This window comes from Dendrobates tinctorius, unplaced genomic scaffold (assembly GCF_039654945.1).
Source record: "Dendrobates tinctorius isolate UK_male_01 unplaced genomic scaffold, ASM3965494v1 ptg000083l, whole genome shotgun sequence".
NCBI classification, from domain to species: domain Eukaryota; kingdom Metazoa; phylum Chordata; class Amphibia; order Anura; family Dendrobatidae; genus Dendrobates; species Dendrobates tinctorius.
In genome coordinates, this window is record NW_027361751.1 from 30,778,782 (window position 1) to 30,798,881 (window position 20,100).

General features: G+C 41.2%; 1 protein-coding gene across 1 annotated transcript in view; it reads right to left on the reverse strand.

The window, feature by feature from the left end:
* Window positions 1-5,871: 5,871 nt before the first annotated feature.
* ZSWIM6 (zinc finger SWIM-type containing 6) overlaps window positions 5,872-20,100 on the reverse strand; it is a 115,166-nt gene continuing 100,937 nt past the window's right edge. The window contains exons 9-14 of the mRNA XM_073584273.1: window positions 18,465-18,725; window positions 17,275-17,410; window positions 16,041-16,198; window positions 11,888-12,051; window positions 9,326-9,407; window positions 5,872-8,711 (exon numbers count right to left, since the gene is read on the reverse strand). Of these exons, the coding sequence (XP_073440374.1) occupies window positions 7,849-8,711; window positions 9,326-9,407; window positions 11,888-12,051; window positions 16,041-16,198; window positions 17,275-17,410; window positions 18,465-18,725 (1,664 nt within the window). The 3' untranslated portion in view covers window positions 5,872-7,848. The remainder of the gene's footprint in view (window positions 8,712-9,325; window positions 9,408-11,887; window positions 12,052-16,040; window positions 16,199-17,274; window positions 17,411-18,464; window positions 18,726-20,100) is intronic.

The window sequence follows — 20,100 nt, forward strand, 5'->3', positions numbered from 1 at the left end:
TACTCTGGACTCCACCTGGCCTCTGTTCAGGAGTGTTCTTTTCATAGGTGTACAAAACTGTGGCGGACTGCGCTTTTATGCACGCTTAAAAAAAAAAAATCGCACTCCGCTGGATCATGGGAGAGTCCACAGTGCCTCCATCTGCTTCATTATAGGGAATCTTCCACCGGGGTTCCATCTTAATCAAGTATTTCAGAGATTTACATGGAAACCCCAGTGTAAGCACTCAGCGTAGAGTGCAGGATAAATGTGAGCCGAGCCATGCTGCGATTTCTGTTAGGCAGAATGAACAAATCAACAGCAGGTGAAGAACTGGTTTTATTTATTTTTAAGTCGTTCCTCGTGCGGTATAAGTGATTAGAATACTTTATTCTTCGAGTCGGTGCGATTACAGCGATACCAGATTTATATAGTTTTGTGTTATGTTTGGCTGCTGTCACACACTAAAAGACGCTTTTCCTTTGCAAAACAAAGATTTTGCTTCCCCATATTTTGAGAGCTAGCATTTTTCTATATTTCTACCGACAGTCGTGTGAGGGCTTGTTTTTAACTGAAGAAGTTGTTTTTGTTTTTCTTGATACCATTTTCGGGCACATGACATTTTATGATTGCTTTCTATTTCAATTTTAGAGAGGCAGAATGAACAAAAACCAGCAATTCAGGATTTTTTTCTTTTATGCCGTTCACCGAATGGTAAAATTGATAAGACAACTTTATTTTTCGGGTCAGTACGATTACAGTGATACCACATTTATATCATTTTTTTATGTTTGACACAAAAACTATTTAATAGAAAAAAAAAGAATTATTTTTGCATCGCTGTATTCAGAGAGGTATAACTTTTTTTATTTTTCTGCTGATGGAGACATATGGCAGCTTGTTTTTTGTGTGACAAGATGACATTTTCAGCGGTACCATTTTTAGTTATATATTACTTTTTGCTCGCGTTTTACTCCACGATATGATGAAAAAGCATTGTTTTTGTTTTTTATTTTAGTGTTCACTGAAAGGGTTAACTAGTGGAACAGTTTTATAGGTCGGGTCGTTCCAGATTTGCCCAATATGTGAACTTTGGATATTTTTGTTTTTACATAAATATTTTATCTATTTATATAATTGCCTTGTAATGTTTTCATTTCCTGTTCTGTCCAGATGTCACCGTATCCCAGAATTCCAAGCAGAGGAAGTTCACCGACCGCCATATTGGGACACCCAAGTGATGGGCGTCTCAATATGGAAAATACCGCTGGTACCAACCTAGTGCGTGGTACCACCAGCGGAACACCGTTACAATGCGCCTGCGCGAATTCCACGTAGGCGCAGTGAATCATTCGGCTGATCCCGGTGGCACATGCACGACATGTCTACAGGCAGATACCGGTCACATTAAAGGGGTTTTCCCACGAACGAAAGTTCATTTTAAAAATTGTCTGTGTCTGACTGTGTACAGAGCATACCACATCTCCCGGGCAGGGGAGGAAGCAAAAGACAATACTGACATTACAGCAGGGGATCACAGAGGATTCATTTTGTGAGGTAGAATATTTCACTGACTGTAAACAATATTTTACCTTACAAAATGTATCCTCTGCGATCTCCTGCTGTAATGTCAGTATTGTCTTTTGCTTCCTCCCCTGCCCAGGAGCTGTGCTATGTTCTGTACACGATCAGGCATAGGGATGAGAGAGACAAAGCACAGGGGGGAGACAGCTCAAACGTGACAGCACATGAGGGGAGAACACCGCACAGGAAGGAGACAAGGGGGATAGCACATGGGGTAGAAAGGTCAAAGAAGAGAGCACAGACAGAAGTCACCACATGGGGAGAGTGGATAGGTGGGTGAGCACATGGGGGAGAGATTCTCAACGCAGCAAAGCCTGCCCCCCATCGTGACATTACCACCCTCCCAATGCAATAGCATCAGGCCTCCATCTAGTATTATAATATATTTTAATTATTTTTTTACTACTTTTCCAGCCCTGACTTGCTGGTCTTAAATGCGTCTAATGGAAAATTACTTATTTTTTTTTATTTTCAAGTCTAATGTTCTAAAATTCTGTGAGCACCTGTGGCCTCAAGATGCTGGTTACACTCTTAGATGAATTCCTAGTGTGGTGACATTTCCAAAATGAGTTCAATTGTGAGGGGGTTTCTGCCATTTTCACATGTCAGGGGCTCTGCTAATGTGACATGGCATCTGCAAACTCTTCCAGACAAAACTGCACGCCAAAAGTCAAATAGCACTCCTTCCATTCTAGGCCCTGCTGTGTAACCAAACATTTGCTTTTTACCATAAATACATATTTTTTGGTCCATTTTCTCCTATTACCCCTTGTGAAAAGCAAATTTATTAGAAAAATGTTTTTCTGGAAAAAAAAAATTCATTCTCACATCCAAATGTACTAAAATCCTGTCAAGATCCTACGAGTTGAAAATGCTGAACACAGTTGAATTTATTGAAGAGTTTTGTTTCAAAATGGAGTCCGTTGTGGGTGATTGTTTGTGATTTGGTACTTCGAAGGCTCTGCAAATGTGACATGGTGTCCACTATCTATTCCAGCTCAAATAGTAAATAGACAAGACCTGTGGCTTATATTTGTTAAAAACTGAAAAGGTCTGTGAAAAAAAAATAAATAAATTGGATTTTCAAATTTTCTTGGAAAAAAAATGATAAATTTAGTTATAGTATTTCATACTTTTAACATCCTAACAAAATGAAAAGAAATTTGAAAAACGATGACGTAAAAGTAGACATGAAAAATGTAGCACGATGATCTGGTTTAAGGGTATAAGCATTTGAAGTTTAACAAATTTAGAAAAATTAACCATTTTTCAGACCTCTTCATAAATCTAAAACATTGATTTGAATTCACCACAAACAAACTACAATCTGCCATGGAAGAAAAAAAAAAAATGTCAGAATCACTGGAATATGTAAAAGCATTCCAGAGTTATTACCACACAAACAGACACATGAGATTTGCAAAAAAAATAAAAAAATGAAAAAAATGGGCCTTGGGTGTTCCAAAATTGGCTCGTTCCTTATAGTGGTAAAAAAACAAACAAAAAACAAAACAAAACACCAAAACAAAATTCAAGAAAAAACAAAACAAAAAACACGGCAGTTTTTAAATATAGTGGGCATGAGTATCTATAAAAGTACAAGATAAGTGGGTACTATTTCGTATGTAGAGGTCTCTGCACTGAAAAACGCAGCATTAGGCTAGTTTCACACTTGCTTTTTTTTGCAGCGCGTTTTTCCCGCAAAAAAACGCATTGAAAAAACGCATACATAAGCATACAACTGCTGCGTTTTTTTCAAGCATTTTTATGAGCATGCATGAAAAAAACGCAGCGTTTTTATGCGTTTGTATGCGTTTTTAGCGCGTTTGCGTTTTTTTCCAACATTTTTAGGTGGCCCCTCACACTACCCAAACCATGACTTTACTAACCCTAACCCTGACCCTAACCCTTAACCAAATCATACTTAACCCTAACCCAAACCCTAACTAACCCTAACCCTAACCCTGACCCTAACCCTTAACAAAACCATACTTAACCCTAACCCTAACCCTGACCCTTAACCAAACCATACTTAACCCTAATCCTGACCCTAACCCTAACAAAACCATACTTAACCCTAATCCTGACCCTAACCCTGACCCTAATCCTTAACAAAACCATACTTAACCCTAACCCTGACCCTGACCCTAACCCTTAACAAAACCATACTTAACCCTAATCCTGACCCTAACCCTGACCCTAATCCTTAACAAAACCATACTTAACCCTAATCCTGACCCTAACCCTGACCCTAACCCTGACCCTAACAAAACCATACTTAACCCTAATCCTGACCCTAACCATGACCCTAATCCTTAACAAAACCATACTTAACCCTAACCCTGACCCAAACCCCAACCCTGACCCTGACCATAACCCTAACCCTAAACCCCCTTAACTAACCCTAACTCTAACCCAAACCCCTAAATTCCATGGTTTAAAAAAAAAAACGCATATGCAAAAAAACGCATACATGAGCATGCCAGTGCGCACATATGCGCATCCATAGGCTATAATGGCCATTTTTAGCGCAAAACGTGCGCATATGTGCGCATGCGCTCTTTTGTAGGGCCAAAAAATGCAACATGCTGCGTCTGGAAAATCCCAACGCACACCCCAAAAAAACGCAGCGCATGAAAATTGCATACATGCGCTTACCAGCGCGCAGGTATGCGCACCCATGTTAAATATAGGGGAAAAAACGCATGCGCAGGTGTGCGTTTTTTTCCAGCGCTAAAAAACGCAAATGTGAAACCAGCCTTAATGACATGAAGGAACGTGGCCTAGGAATAACAAACTAAATCTGTAGTAATCTCACATAAGCCACACAAGTCAACCAGATACAGAAAAATTATGCGGTGCCATTTTTTGAGGAAGGCTTTTTTTGTTATGAATTGTAGAAAACCCCTTAAAGGGCATTTGTCAGTAGGATCAACCCTCCTAAACCATCTATAGGGGCCTGCAGGTCATAGGAAGCGGAATAAAATGACACTTTGATATTTGTGATGCAAAGTCTTAATTTAGAGAAATCCATGTTTTTCTTCATATGTAAATGATCTGCTAAGATCTATGGGCTGGACATAGATCTCCCTGAAAATCTGCCTCCAGAGCTAATTATAAATGGAAGGGGGTCTTACCAGTGTGAGACATGTAATGTCTCATTATTAAAAGAAAAAAACAGCAATCCAAAGTAATAAAAAAAAAAAAAAAAAAAACATAAAAGTACCTTGAAAAGGTTGTAAATAAAAACTCCAGCTCGGCATGAAGTTCTGGAATTTTTAAGCAAAACAAAAAACACACATACAATGTAAGCTTGGCATTGCTGAAATCGCACTTTCCCGAAAAATCATATTGCCCAGTAATTTTTACAGCATTATAAATGCCTTAAAAACAAACCCAAAAAATGGCAAAACAATGGTAGAATTGTATTTCATTTCACCTTGGAATTTTTTTTGCCCGTTTTTCAATATGCTATATGGCAAAACAGATGGTGTCATTCAGAATTACAACTTGTTGCCATATAACTGTGTAGACCGGAAACAATAATAAAAAATTAAATAAGTGTCACATCCTTAAAAAGGGGAAAACGATATCTGCCGACCCTTTTTTGAGCCAACTCGTACCCTTGTAATGCTGATGCATGAATATCCTAAAATGAACAGATCATGGAAAATAAATCAAATGAACAGATTATGGAAAAAAAAAAAAAGCTAAAGTTAGAAAAGAACCAGTGTTGTCAGTAATGCCTCAAAGAAACCAAAGAATCACTGCTCCTCCTCCCATCATGGTTTTTATTCTCTTAATATATTGCAATCATCATATTATACAGCACTGTGTACTTACAATTGCTCATTTTGCCTTTCTATGCAGATAATTCCTCTCTTTTCCATTAGGTCTATGACATCATATGATTGAAAACTAAGTAGCTGAAGCTCTATCTAGAAACAGGAGGTCAATTTTCCCTGCATGAGTCATCAGTTACTGCAAAAGTCTCAGGCAGGAGGAGGAAGGAGCATCTGAGTCTGGAGGTGAAGAGGGGAATGAATTATACAGGGGAAAAAGAGACTTCCTGCTTCTTTATAGCGCAGAGAAAAGAAATATTTGGGTAGAAAGTCAAAATGAGCAATTGTAAGTACACAGTGCTATATAATATGATGCTTGCAATTTTTTAAGAGGATGCAAACTTTGATGGGAGGAGGAGGAGCGCTTCTTTACGAAGCCACCATGTCTTGGAGGCAAATCTAAATATTGCTCACATGCCATTAATAGTGCAGTCAATAATCCCATTTAACCAAAAAGGAAACAGAATCAACTTTCAAAAAACTAATTTTAATCAGAACAAAAAAAAAATTGTTGATCATTAACAAGTTTATAAAACAGTGATTTAGTTACATAAATAAATTGATATCAGTGTATCAAATCTTAATTACTTTCAACTTCATGAGCATGTTTACATGGGGTGATGAAGTACAACCTTTTTACCTAGTATAATAAATAAAATTAAAGAGCATGAAAGTTCTCTTTTTCTTCTAAACAAAAAATACTTACAAACATACCTAAAGCATGTTCTCTAATGAAGGGAAGGAGAGACACTAGACAACTTTTGCACCAAAAATATAAAATAAAAAAAAAAAATAATATTAAAATAAATGCTTTAGTAAGCAAAAAGGATACAGAACCATTCAGCTAAAAGAAAAAAAAAGAAAAAAAAAAAAAAGGACACAATATCGGAACCGATAAGTTGGTATTTAATTATAATGAACAGTTTGGTAGTTAGATCTCCAGTTTGGTTATTTTAAAGCATTAAGACAAGGCAAGATAGAAGGCTGTTTTTTTTTTTATTCTTGTTTGATTAAATCTAGAGGCAAAAAAAAAAAATAAAATAAAAATAATAATAAAAAATACGGAAATTGAACACGTTTGAACAGTCATACCTATGCAACTTTCTGTCCTGCACAAAGTCAAAACACCTATGCAGACATGTATATAGGTTAGCTTATTGTTAGCTTGCTGCCAAGGCGTCATATGGATGAACATCTATTTTTGGATGCATTTTTTTTTTCCCCCCGTTTGTTAAAGTGTCTCTTGGAAGATCGTTCTACGGCCCCAAATCCCCTTTTTCTTGTGGCATATTATAGTATTAATGATAAGGCTTGCAGCTCTGGCTAATAAAGGATGTCACTTTCTCTAATTAAGAGGCCAGGTATGCATATAGTATTGTAAAATATTCCTAAAAGAAAAAAGTAAAATAAAAATAATTTAAAAAAATAAAAATAAAAAAAATGTATTTTCCAACCAGTATCAGCCCAGCCATGCAGTGAATCAAGGTGGCTCTGCATAGATGCCCAGCATGTAATGATCACCACCAAAGCCAACACTGAAGCGAGGCTCATGTCTCACTTGGATATGTTCTCCTCCCGTGTTTAGTCTGTTTAAAACCAAGCTACTGCAGCTTCAAGTATTTTGCATTACATAGAATAATCTTTATAAATTAGTTAATGTTATACTTTGTTTTCAATATTCAGACATATACTATAATATATATATACAGTACAATAAATGCTCTCATTCTTTATTTCTTGATAATCCCTGAGAATGTATGTTGACAGTCGCTAAGTTTCCACATGCTTGTGGTGTCATGCTTTTAGATGAACGGCGTTGCAAAGCCACATAAAGTCAGCCTTAATTATTTTTATTTTTTTACGTGTATTTTTCACATCTTACTACTATTGTAGGTTTTTTTTGGGGGGTGGGGGGGTTCTGTGGTTAAGTATGTTGAAATGCAAGAATGGTACACAGAGGAGTAAAGCTGGATCCTTTCGAGGTACTTGTCACGGGGATGAAGGGTTTAAGGATTTTTTTTTTTCGTTTGGTATTTCTTTTTCTTCAAGATTTTCTGTCTCTTAAAGCCATTTGCGTTTTTTTTGTTTTTTTCTTCTTTTTTTCCTTTCAGGCTGTGAACGAATACAGACACAGGAGAGCTATGTGGGCTTTTGCCACTCGACAACATATACTCAGTGTAAACCAAACCTTAAACCTCTCTCACACACAGATACTAAAAAAAGAAATAGAAAAAAAAAAGAAAAGAAAAATATATAAAAAAACAAACACAAACTTTCACAACATGACAATTTAGTTTGCAAACTCAATTTAACTATACAGATAATACCGGTGTGGCTCTTTTTTTTGTGTTTTGACTTTTTTTTTTTTTCTTAAGTTAAAAAGGATAAAAAGGCAGGCTCAAGTAAAAACAAACCTTCTCCCCCCTCCCCCATTCACACATTGTCAACCGAAGCGCTCACGGACCAGCATCATCAGTTTCTTTTTTCCTTTGTAGATTTGTTTAAGGTTGTCGATGAACTGTGTAAACTGAATGTGTCCGTCATGAGCCATTAAGAAGGTCTCTCGGGCCTTGCTAAGAAACTCTATAAATTCACTGTAGTGTCGAGGACTGATGTGTGTGAGCCGCGAATGTGTTGTGTTTATGTAGGCCCCAATTGTGGCATCCAAGAGCTGTCTCAAAGGGGATTTGTCCAGTGACATAAGCTTGCCAGAGTTCCTCCGTCCATGAAGTCCCACCATCCCAGGGGTGGTCAAAGTGCACCTGCGCAAAATGTCCGAAAGTACTGTTGCACATTTGACACTAGTGACCACAAGAGGTATTATGGCTGCTAGCTCATTTTTCCCAAGAGAGTGGCTGAGCGCACATGCCCACAAAACGTCATTAATGGCAGGGTGTGTATCCTGGTTGTAGCTCAGGTTCAGATGCGTCATGGCCAAGGTAGCCAATTTGTATGCCCTCATGGGGTAACCCCGGTGTTCCATGTACCGCGCTATCGTGAAAAGTTGTGTGTAGCTCATGCCAGTCGCAGCAGCATCCAGAACAATTTGGTAAGCAGTCTCAAAAGCTATGTGATCCTTTTCACATAAAGTAAGTGCTGACAGGGCACAGTTTTGAGGGTCCTTCATGGCACACTGGAGCGCAAGCGTCCTAGCACTGCCGGCCAGCTTTTCCTGTTGATGGCAGTCCAGATGCAATCGGACGATGGTGCTGTTGGACATCACCGTGGTGGCTACGATGCTAGTGGCCTCCGTTGGCGTGAAGAGAGTGAACCAGCTCTGCATGATGCTGTCAAGTGCATAAACACCTGTGTACAAGAGGAGGAGAGAATTACCAAGGGCGTCAACATTTGTATTTCTGGAGCGACTCAATGGCTGACTCATATTAAATATTCACAATAATGTGCCTTATTCTGTCCTAACAAAGCGGCTGTAATGAATCCACTACAAATGACAAATGGCAATAGTAGTTTCACAATTTCAATGATTTTTTTTCCATATAAAAATTTGGATGAGGGTAAGGAATATGGGAATAGAATTCCAAAAAGAGCATTTTCTTAAGCTTTAGCTTTAATGGCATGCAAAAGATTTGTTGCAGAAACAGATTGTCCCAGTTACCTGAAAGAAGCTGGCCGCCAAAGTCAGCTCATTTAGATAAATGGAAATGATCAGAGCGATTTCTGTATCACATCTGTACCATAGGAACATGGCTGCCAGGAAACCAATTGTGTAACTACTGAGGATAAAAGGGGCTGGTGGAAAGGTGTAGGGGACCCAAGATCTGCACAGATGGAGCAAATTTCCACACAATGAGCAAAGCTAAACAAATTACACCGTATAACGCTCCGAGATAAGTTACAATGATACTAGTGAAGTTGTGCATGCAAACTACAAATGCAACTGAGCAGCACTATGTACTCACCTACTTCAGTTGCACATGTTACCAGCCACCGGACCATTTCCCGCCGCCGCCAGTTTAAAGTGGATAACGTCATACGCATTACCTATAAAGAAAAATGACAATGCTATTAAGATGGCAGTTTAGTAGGAGTATATGCACAATATCACTGTACTCCTTTCACAGGGACTTCTTTAAAGAGGAGCTGCCACCAGTTCAAAAGTGTCCAGTTTTTGCCCTTTTATTCCTGCTCCTTCCCTGAATTTGTATTTATTTATTTTATCTACAGTGCATTTCCAGACATATGGGCCTTTTTATTTGGTGGTCATTTTTATAGTCTTTTCCAATGTGGCAGTGCTCAAGGGGTAATAATGCAGAAAAGTGTAAAGACCATGAAAAAGGACAATAAAAAGGCCCTTATCTCTAGATTAAAAAAAAAAAAAAAAAAAACCTCACACAGACAGCGGAGCAATGGGTAACAAAAAAAAAAATCACAAACTGGCCACAGGTTCTTTAAAAGATCAAGCCGATTTTCAAAACACACTTAGAAAATTGTAAGGCGTGTTCACACAGTGTTTTTTTCGCGTTTTTGTGGCGGTTTTTAATGTGCAATTTTGCGGCGAAAACGCAAAAAAACAGCAACCCATGCAATCCTATGGGATTCCGCAATGCTGTGCTAATGCTGCGGATTTTCCCGCGGCGGAATCGCATCGCAGAAAAACACGCAGCATGCTCATTATTTTGCGGAATTGCGGCAATTCCGCCCACATAGGAATGCATTGTTCCGCTTACTTCCCACATGTGGCTGTGCCCACCATGCGAAAAGTAAGCAGAACATTTGCGGATGGTATCCACGGTCCGGCGGAGGAGACTGTCCTCCGGGCTCTGGGTACCATATCCCTGTAAAAAATAGAAAAAAAATCGGGTTATATTCACCTTCCGATTTCTCGCGCAGCGTCCCCAGGCTTCAGCGATACACGCAGCAGCTTCCGTTCCCAGTAATGCATTGCGATGACCTTTGCTGACATTGCGTCTCACGATGCTGTAGCGGTCTCGCAAGACCGTGACGTCAAAGGTCATTGCCGCAATGCATCACTTTGAACGGGACTTGCCGGAGCATTGCGGAGGCCTGGGGACGCTGCGCGGGACATCGGAAGGTGAATATAACCCGATTTTTTATTTATTTTTTATTATTTTTAACAGTAGATCTTTTTACTACTGATGCTAGTTTTTCCGCGGGAAAATCACAGGAATTTAAAATGTGATTTTCCCGCGGAATGGAATTCCAGAATTCTCACGGTAACTTCCGCAGGAATTCCACTACATGTGAACCCAGCCTAAAGTTGAAGGAGACAACTATTGGCCAAAATGCAAAGCAGCTTCAAATATATTGGGTCACTCTGGAGGACCAGAAATGTTTGTGCACAGCCATTGATTGTAATAACCACCGATTTCCCCCGTGGAGGTGCTGCAAGTGCGGCAAGTGCGGGAGGTGCGGCAAGTGCAGAGGTGCTGCAGGGGAATTTACCACCTGACATTGGATTCCCCAGGCGTCCTATTAGCAGGACAACCTATGACAAGAGTCACTTCTACAAAACCCTTTTAAGGCCATATTTTATTCCAGTATTTATGTAATTTGAGATGTGGAGTGCTCTGGGATTAAAAATCACTTCAATACAAACAACCCCCACAGCTTTCATTTTGTTTGCCGCTACCAGAAAAATAATCTGCAAATGTGTACGTCACGGGAAAAGGTCGGTTTCACACATCCGACTTTCAAGGACTGCAATATCCCATGCAGTCACGGCTCTCCTGACCCAAACTCAATAGCCTTAAAAGTATTTGCCAAGTCTGTAGATTTTGGGTCAGGAGATTAGAGGCAGATCCAGACATCTAGGTCTCCATGCGAATCTGGCCTAATACAGAACACGGCATCATTCTTTTTAGGACCCTGGAAGGTCACTTTGTGAGGACATTGCTTTTTTCGGATCTATTTTGACAAGTCTTACCAGTAAAGCCTATTATTAATCTATTGGTAATTGACCGATTAGCATATTGACAATGGAAGGAGGCAGAATCTAGCACAGGGCTCAATTATAGCAACATATTTCCTAGGCAGGCTGAAAATTATCCTAATCACTGCAACGGCCCGCAGAAACGAGACGCTGGGCTCTTCCACAAATAATGAATCTTGGGATTTGATCGGTCCCATTCATTTTTTTCTGCAGCACTGGTAAAAAGCTGATGCACCTTTCTGACTGTACATGCCGGATGTGCCAGGGGAAATTCGTTTTGCTTTGCAGTTTATAAAAGGAAAAAATGTTGAATGTTGTCCATTTACCACTCGGGAATACAGGAATTGATTTCACACGCTGTTTGGCAACACTATTAGAGGGCCCATAGATAACCATTATGAGGAATCAATATGGAGCGTAACCTATACATCACCCCTCTGCTCAATATTCAGGTGTTTTGCAAAAGGTTGTGCAACCTATGTAGAAAACGAATAGGAGAATCGGAACTACAAATCCCAGCAACATTGCTGCTGCATAGTAACACTCGAAACGACTAATGGATGCTACCAACCTGAAGGCCCAGCTCCAAGGATACTTTCAGCAGCGTTATATCTGGTAAGCTGTCCATTAACGTTGCGATTTTGAATGCATCTTGTGCTAGTTTAAATATGTGCGATGAGGAGTGAATATTTTTCTGGATGGATTCTAACACTGTTTCCAGTCTCCTAACATCACCTGCAGATGGAAGAGGAGAAAAGGCATTTTATCAGCATCTAGGTACATGCAAAATTACTTATTCCAGGCAGAACTCAAGAATCAGTGGAAGAAACCCCGTAAAGAAAGCACATGGACCTGGAGCATGGCTGATCAGGGGAAGCTTTAACGCAAACACTTCGCTCTCAGCGAAAGTACAACTTCAGGAGACCATTTCACACAAAAAAAATAATAATAAAAAGTCTAGATGACCCCTTATACGTTACCAATTTCTAAAAAATGAAAATCGATTGTATATTTATATAAAAAAACAAAAAAGAAAAAAAAAAAAAAAAAAACACCACACATTATATACTAGTGATGAGCAAGTATACTCGTTGCTCGGGTTTTCCCGAGCATGCTCGGGTGGTCTCCGAGTATTTTGGCGTGCTCGGAGATTTAGTTTTCGTCGTCTCAGCTGCATGATTTGCGACTTGTAGACAGGCTGAATACATGTGAGAATTCCCTAACAAACAGGCATTCCACACATGTATTCAAGCTGTCTAGCAGTCGCAAATCATGCAACTGAGACGACAGAAACTAAATCTCCGAGCACACCAAAATACTCAGAGGACACCCGAGCAACGAGTATACTCGCTCATCACTAATGAATATTCCTCTCCGGTCACCCCACCGCTTGCTGCCTGGTCCTCAAGTTTTCTTTTCCCAACCAGCAGCCTGCCTTTTCACTATAAAAGGGACTTACATCCACATTCAGGCCATAGAGGTCACGCGTGTCGTATGGTTGTGTCACACGTCAAGAATTCTCAACCTTATGTTGTGCACAGACCTGGTTCTAGAGTGGCCATGCACTGACCTCAGCTGTGGTGCAGATGAGGCTAGTCACTGGTCTCAGTGGTTACGTCATTAGACGACACGTCATCGGATGCTCGACAGTAAATAGAGTGCCGGATACTGTAGAAACGGTGGCTATAGGGCATGTTAATTCGTGGCATTTTTGCTGCATTTTATTGCTGTTTTTTTAAATGCAAATTTTCAGCTGCGTTTTACAGTGCCAGCAAAGTGTATGAGATTTAAGAAATCTCCTGCACACAGCTTGTTTTTTTGTCTTCAGTATTTTGGGCTTTGCTTGTTTCTTGCAGAATGCAACATGTCACTTCTTTCAACCTTTGAAAACGTTTTGCTGCGCTTTTTGTGCGAAACCTTATGAAGTAGAATGTGAAGGAGTAGTAGTACTGAAGGAGATAGCAGAAGAAATTTTTGAACCCCTCTCCATAATCTTTGAAAATTCTTGGAGAACAGGAGAAGTCCCAGAAGACTGGAGAAGAGCAAATGTTGTTCTTATCTTCAAAAAGGGGAAGAAGGTGGACCCAGGCAACTATAGGCCGGTGAGTCTGACTTCTATACCAGGAAAGATCTTTGAACAAATTATTAAACAACATGTATGTAAGTACCTGGATAAGAATGAAGTGATTAAACAGAGTCAGCATGGGTTTGTAACTAATAAGTCATGTCAGACTAACTTAATTTCCTTCTATGACGGAATCACTGATTGGGTGGATCAAGGAAATGCTGTAGATATAGTATATCTTGACTTCAGCAAAGCATTTGACAAAGTATCTCATACAATCCTTATTGAAAAAATGACTAAGTATGGAATGGACAAGGCAACAGTTAGGTGGATTCATAACTGGCTTAGTGATCGGACCCAAAGAGTGGTCGTAAATGGCTGCACATCCAGTTGGAAGAATGTCTCAAGTGGGGTACCACAGGGCTCTGTCCTGGGCCCTGTATTGTTCAACATCTTTATCAACGATTTAGATGAAGGAATTGCGGGTAAACTGATTAAATTTGCTGATGACACAAAGCTAGGAGGGTAGCTAATACTAGAGAAGAGAGAGAGAGGATGCAAAAAGATATAAATAAACTGGAGAAGTGGGCAGCAACTAACAGAATGGTTTTTAACAGGGAAAAATGCAAAGTACTACATCTGGGCAATAAAAATGAAAAAAGCATATACAGAATGGGAGGAATAGGCCTAAGCAACAGCACATGTGAAAAAGACTTGGGTATACTAATAGATCACAGACTGAATATGAGTCAACAGTGTGATGCAGCAGCAAAAAAGGCAAATGCAATTCTAGGATGTATTAACAGAAGCATACAGTCTAGATCACGTGAAGTCATTATTTCCCTCTACTCCTCTTTGGTCAGACCTCATCTGGAATATTGTGTCCAGTTTTGGGCACCACATTTTAAAAAAGACATCAACAAACTGGAGCAAGTTCAGAAAAGAGCGACCAGAATGGTGACCGGTCTCCAAACCCTGTCTTATGAGGAAAGGTTGCAGGATTTGGGAATGTTTAGTTTGCAAAAGAGAAGACTGAGAGGAGACTTAATAGCTGTCTACAAATATCTAAAGGGCTGTCACATTGTAGAAGGATCAACTTTATTCTCATTTGCACAAGGAAAGACTAGAAGCAATGGGATGAAACTGAATGGGAGGAGACACAGATTAGATATTAGAAAAAACTTTTTGACAGTTAAGGGGGTTTTACACTAAGCGATATCGCTAGCAATATCGCTAAAACGTCACTGGTTTTGTGACGTTATAGCGATATTGCTAGCGATATCGCTATGTGTGATACTTACCAGCGACCGGCTCCCCCGCTGTCCATCGCTGATCGCGCGAGAATGTCCGGCTCCATTTCTCGTCGGGCGCTTCCTGCTGAGACTTCCTGCTGTGACGTCCAGCGACGCGTGGAGGCGGGCGGGAGGACGTCTGGATCGCTGTGTGTGAATGGTAAGTATCGTGCGCTGCGTCACTGCTGCATCGCTGTGAGGTCTTTCTGTATGAAAGCTCACTAGCGATCATTTAGCGATGCACCAGCGATCCTGACCGGGTGGGATCGCTGGTCGGATCGCTGGTGCATCGCTAAATGTAAAAGGGCCTTTAGAGTGATCAATGAGTGGAACAAGCTGCCACGAGAAGTGGTGAGTTCTCCTTCAATGGAAGTCTTCAAACAGAGGCTGGACAGACATCTGACTGGGATGATTTAGCGAATCCTGCTTTGAGCAGGGGGTTGGACCAGATGGCCCAGGAGGTCCCTTCCAACTCTACGATTCTATGATTTTTTTTCTCACTAAACTTCATCAGCATGCACAAGAGACAAATATAGCATCACAAAAATGCAGCAAAAAAAACAAGCAAAACTTGCTTTTTTCTGCAGCTTATTTACTGTCAAGGGAGCCACGTGTGAACATAGCCTAAAGCCTGCGGGTATTTGTTTTAGCATAGTCCATAACTTTTTATATTATGCAATCCTTTTAAAAGGGCAACAGAGAATTAATTTCCTGTAGAAATTGGAGACAATTGTTTCCTCTAAATTATGGGCCTCATGTGTTAAATGAAAACCTTTGTATCCCCCACAGTTCTGCACATGCTGGTTGGGTGTAATCGCAGCCATCGGAATGCATTCACATCATATATGCATGCTGCAGACCAGGGAACATTTATGCAAAATGCCTCACAGGTAACGACGGAGCAGACCCATAGCAACAATGCTAGTGATGAGCGAACGTGCTCGGATTAGACGTTTTCTGAGCATGCTCGGGTGCTAACCGAGTGTCTTCGGCATGCTCGAATATTATGTTCCCGAGTCCCTGCGGCTGCATGTCTCGCGCTGTTCGTCAGGCGCAATACATGCAGGGATTGCGTAACAGGCAATCCCTGTATGTGTTGTGGTTGTCGAACAGTGGCGAGACAAGCAGGCGTGAGGGACTTGAACATATTCTTTGAGCACGGCGAAGGCGCGCCGAATAACACCTTATCCGAGCACGTTCGCTCATGACTAAACAATGTCACTAGAATTTACAATAAATGGCTTTGTGGTTTCAACAGGAAACTTATTTTTATGCAAACACCTTAGATTATGGAGAGATGTGAAGAACACTAGAGCTCAAGCACCAGCTCTCACCACGCTGGTAACACACTTGGCAGTAGGACGTACCTTTGGCTGCGGTCAGCATTGTAGATGCCAGCTCACACTGCTGTGACTCAATATGACTCAGGGTGAACCAACGGGGATAACGGTTAGGAACAACTGAGGCGATGTGGTGTGGCCGGGACATGTCTACAGTGGGAGCTGTGGATTCCAACACAAGCAACCTGCATGCAAAACAAAGAGATCAATAATTAAACTGAAGCCCAGTAATCACTTATTTCATAACAAATGGGAATGTATTCAATGCCGTATTAAACACACATTTATAGGCTATCTTTATTTTTGGACACTTTTTTAAACTTTGATGCACATTTTCTACATATAAAGAAAAAATAATATTTTCATATTCTGAATATATATATATATATATATATATATATTTATTAAGAATACAAAAAGTTTAAATATCTTATTTCAGCATCGCACCTTGAGGGATGCGCCTCCGCACTGAAATGAAAATTTTCAAAGGAAACCATCAGGAATCGTGCCCATCTCCTAACAAGACATGTGCATCAAAAACATGGCAGGCGTCGGACGGTTCTCTCGTCATGTGTCCAGTCTGCAAGCAGCAACTTCTTTCAATATCAAGTGTGGAAATGAGATGGGCTGAAGAATCCCTTATAGGAATGCTGATGCTCCAGGTTACATTTAAGCTAAAGTTCACATGTTGCAGAAAAGTTCCACTACAAATTTTTTCACAAGTCCACATGTGTGAGGTGCAGATTTGACTGCAGATTTCACCCAAAGCATTGAAATGGGCAACATCTGCAATGAAAATCTGCACAAAAACGAGCAGATTTTGAAAACCCCAATGACGTATACTGTACATTGCTGCAGATTTTGGTTTTGGAGTCGGCATCGCAACCCTACAGAGAATCGTGAACATGCAGACTTTGCCTTACTATTCCTATTACTTTCAGTGTCTGGTCCCTGAGGGGTAAATGTATCCAAACTTCATGAAAGGAAAGTTTGATAATCTGGCCCTATACTCAGAGGTTGGCACAGCCTCGCTCCTGTCACCAGCACCACCTTATCTTCCAATTGAAGCACCAGCATTGGGCAGCATTCACACTGCTACCATAGTGCTGCTGCATGTCTTCGCCTGTAATTTTTTGCAGTCTCATTATAGTTATCCATGAGGACGTGGGGCGCTCGGGTCCTGTCTCCACACTATGGGCTTCATGGTGGATAATTTATTGACCCTGCACATGGGGTTATTGACTTGGAGATAGGGACTCACCTCATTGCTCGCAGTGCAATCTTGTATGCCAGTTCAGCATCGTGAGGTAGGAGGGAGGTGAAGAGATACTTGGCAAATGTGTGCATTGGAATGCTCTCTCGATGGATGATTTCACCCAATCCACTGTATGGCCCAGCTGTGCCAAGAAAACATACATTACTTCAATGTGCTCACACCGCTCTGCATAATAACACAGGCACAAATACTAGGTCACGTCAGCATCTGCTGCCATTCTGGCTACTTCACAGAAGCTGCAATGGGCGGCTCGGATCCCTCATTTCCTAGCAGAAAACCACTTAGGAAAATTTAGGAAAAATAAAAACAGAAAACATACTGAACAGATTATAAAACACATTCAACTTTCTAAAACCAGATACTGGAACACAAAACAGCAGGTATGTAAAAAGCAGATAATTTCAGCAAATGAATGGTGGTTATTGTATTATAAAAGGTAATTTGCCTAAATACTTTCTATTTCAATTCCACAGTGTTTCCAGAGCTCTGCTTGCTGTCATGCCATAGGTCCAATAATTGCTTGCTGGAGTTGGCCAAATAGATTCACAGGACCCTGGTCCGGGATCCACGTGGCAGCCGTACCTGGGTAACTGGGGGCTTCTTGTGCGCCTCTTGTGAATACTATTCCCCTGTGAGCTTGTGGCGTCACACATGTTATGCGAGTCTAGTAATCACAAGAGGATGCTGGAATTAAAGAGCGTCTGCCATGGCGGTTCACCCTGCCCAGATCTGGCTGCCACAGAGTACAGACATGGACGTCAGACCTGGTAATTTTTTTGGTCAAATCTACTTTATATATTCAAATCAGCCATACTCATGTGATGAAAACAGCTGTAGAGCTCATTGCAAGCAAACCAGGATGAAGGCCTTCTGTCTAGCATTGTGCCAAAAATACATAAATTAAAAGAACCCACATTCTAAAACATAAAGGACTGATTCTTATCCATGTGGATCTTAGCAAGGCACAAGACAGGCCCAACGCATGTTTCGCATGGGCTTCCTCAGGGGGCCGTCAAACATTCGGCTACTGTTGCGATACACATTTTATTTGTCAATTACCTTACAAAATTGCAAAAAGTCCTGCCCTGGAGGAATTGCACGCCAGCTCTCCTCCCTCACACACACACACACACACACACACACTGCAACGACTGTACAAATGTGTAGTTACTCACCTTCTAACAGGAAGACTGCTTGTTTTCTGAAGATTTTCACCAGCGTATCATCCAGCTCAATCTCATGCAGTTTAGAAATGAGTTGCTCCTCGTTGCGGCAGACCTTCTCTTGTGCATACAAGCCATCTGGCATTATTCGCTGCTGCCCCAGCCCGATCAGCGCTACCTCCACCGCCAGCGTTAAGTACGACTCGCCTTCTTCAAGGAACTTGTGAGGAGACAGGTGTTGGTATTCCAGAGATTTACAATGCCCAAAGCCATCTGCGACACAAGAAACAGAACAGATAAGACTGCAGCAACATCCAGAAATGTACAAAATCCACGTTCTTACCCGTTTCTGCCATTTTGTTTAACATCCCGACAGAGAGAGGAACGCGGCGCCTCGTACCGCGGCGGTGCCAAGTGATCCAGATTTTGACTGCTCATGAATATTGATGGCATGCATTAGATGATGTGTAGATAATGGTCGCACATACACTAGTGAAAGGCTGGCTTTTATTACATTACGGTATATGGATGCAAGATCTACCGCTTTAAATTAGTATCAGTCCAAAGCAAATCATAAATTTCATTTTCTAGGAAAACCCGGCATCTACGACAGAAACAGCCCACAATTCCTTGTGACAAATCTCAATAATATCCCCTTAGAAGTTAATAACTCTGGAGCTGGAACGCCATCAATCATTCAGTACCAGCAGTGGGTATCCTGAGTCGCTTATTGAAACGCTGGCACCAAGCAACGACGCGCGCCTGTGTCAGAGTCACTTCAATATGGAATTCAGATATAAAACATTAACAGTTTCATCCAATCCGTATTCTTCCGATACAGAACATAGCAGCGAGTCTTATGTAAGGAGAGGTGGTCATGTGATGTACCAGTGTCTCCATACAGTCACGGCTCGGTGATCGCTCGCTGAGAAACCCTGGTGGCACAGATTGTTAATGAATTAGAATCCAAGACCACAGGGGGCTCTCTACAATGCTTATGTGCATGATCACATATGTATAGAACATAAATGTGGGGTCTTTCGAAATGGGTATTTTCAAGATTGTAAGTGATTTTCTATCCACTGGCTAGGGAATATATTTCTAAATCGCTGGGGATATAACCATTGGAACCCCCCACTGATCCTAAGTGTACCGTTACACTTAGCGATTCACCAGCGATCCCGACAACGATATGGATCGCTGGTGCATCGCTAAGTGGTCGCTAGTGAGCTGCCACAAAGGCAGATCTCACCAGCGACATAGCAGGGGTCGGGGGTCGTTACTTACCTGTCACACTAGGCGATCCTGACATCCTCCCGCCCACGTCCACGCGTCGCTCGTTGGCGCCACAGGAAGCCCAGCAGGAAGCTGACGACGAGAAACGGTCCAGGACGTTCTCGCGCGATCAGCGATAATCAGCGGGGAGCCGGTCGGAGGTAAGTATCAGACATAGCGATATCGCTAGCAATATCGCTGCTACATCACAAAATCGGTGATGTTACAGCGATATTGCTAGCGATATCGCTATGTGTAACGGGGGCTTAAGAACCGAGGCTCAAAGGAGCCCACTGTGAACGGAGCCGTGGTCAAATCGTGAGCCGAGTATTGCTGAGCGCTACGCTCGGCTGCTCTTTCGCACAATCTTAAT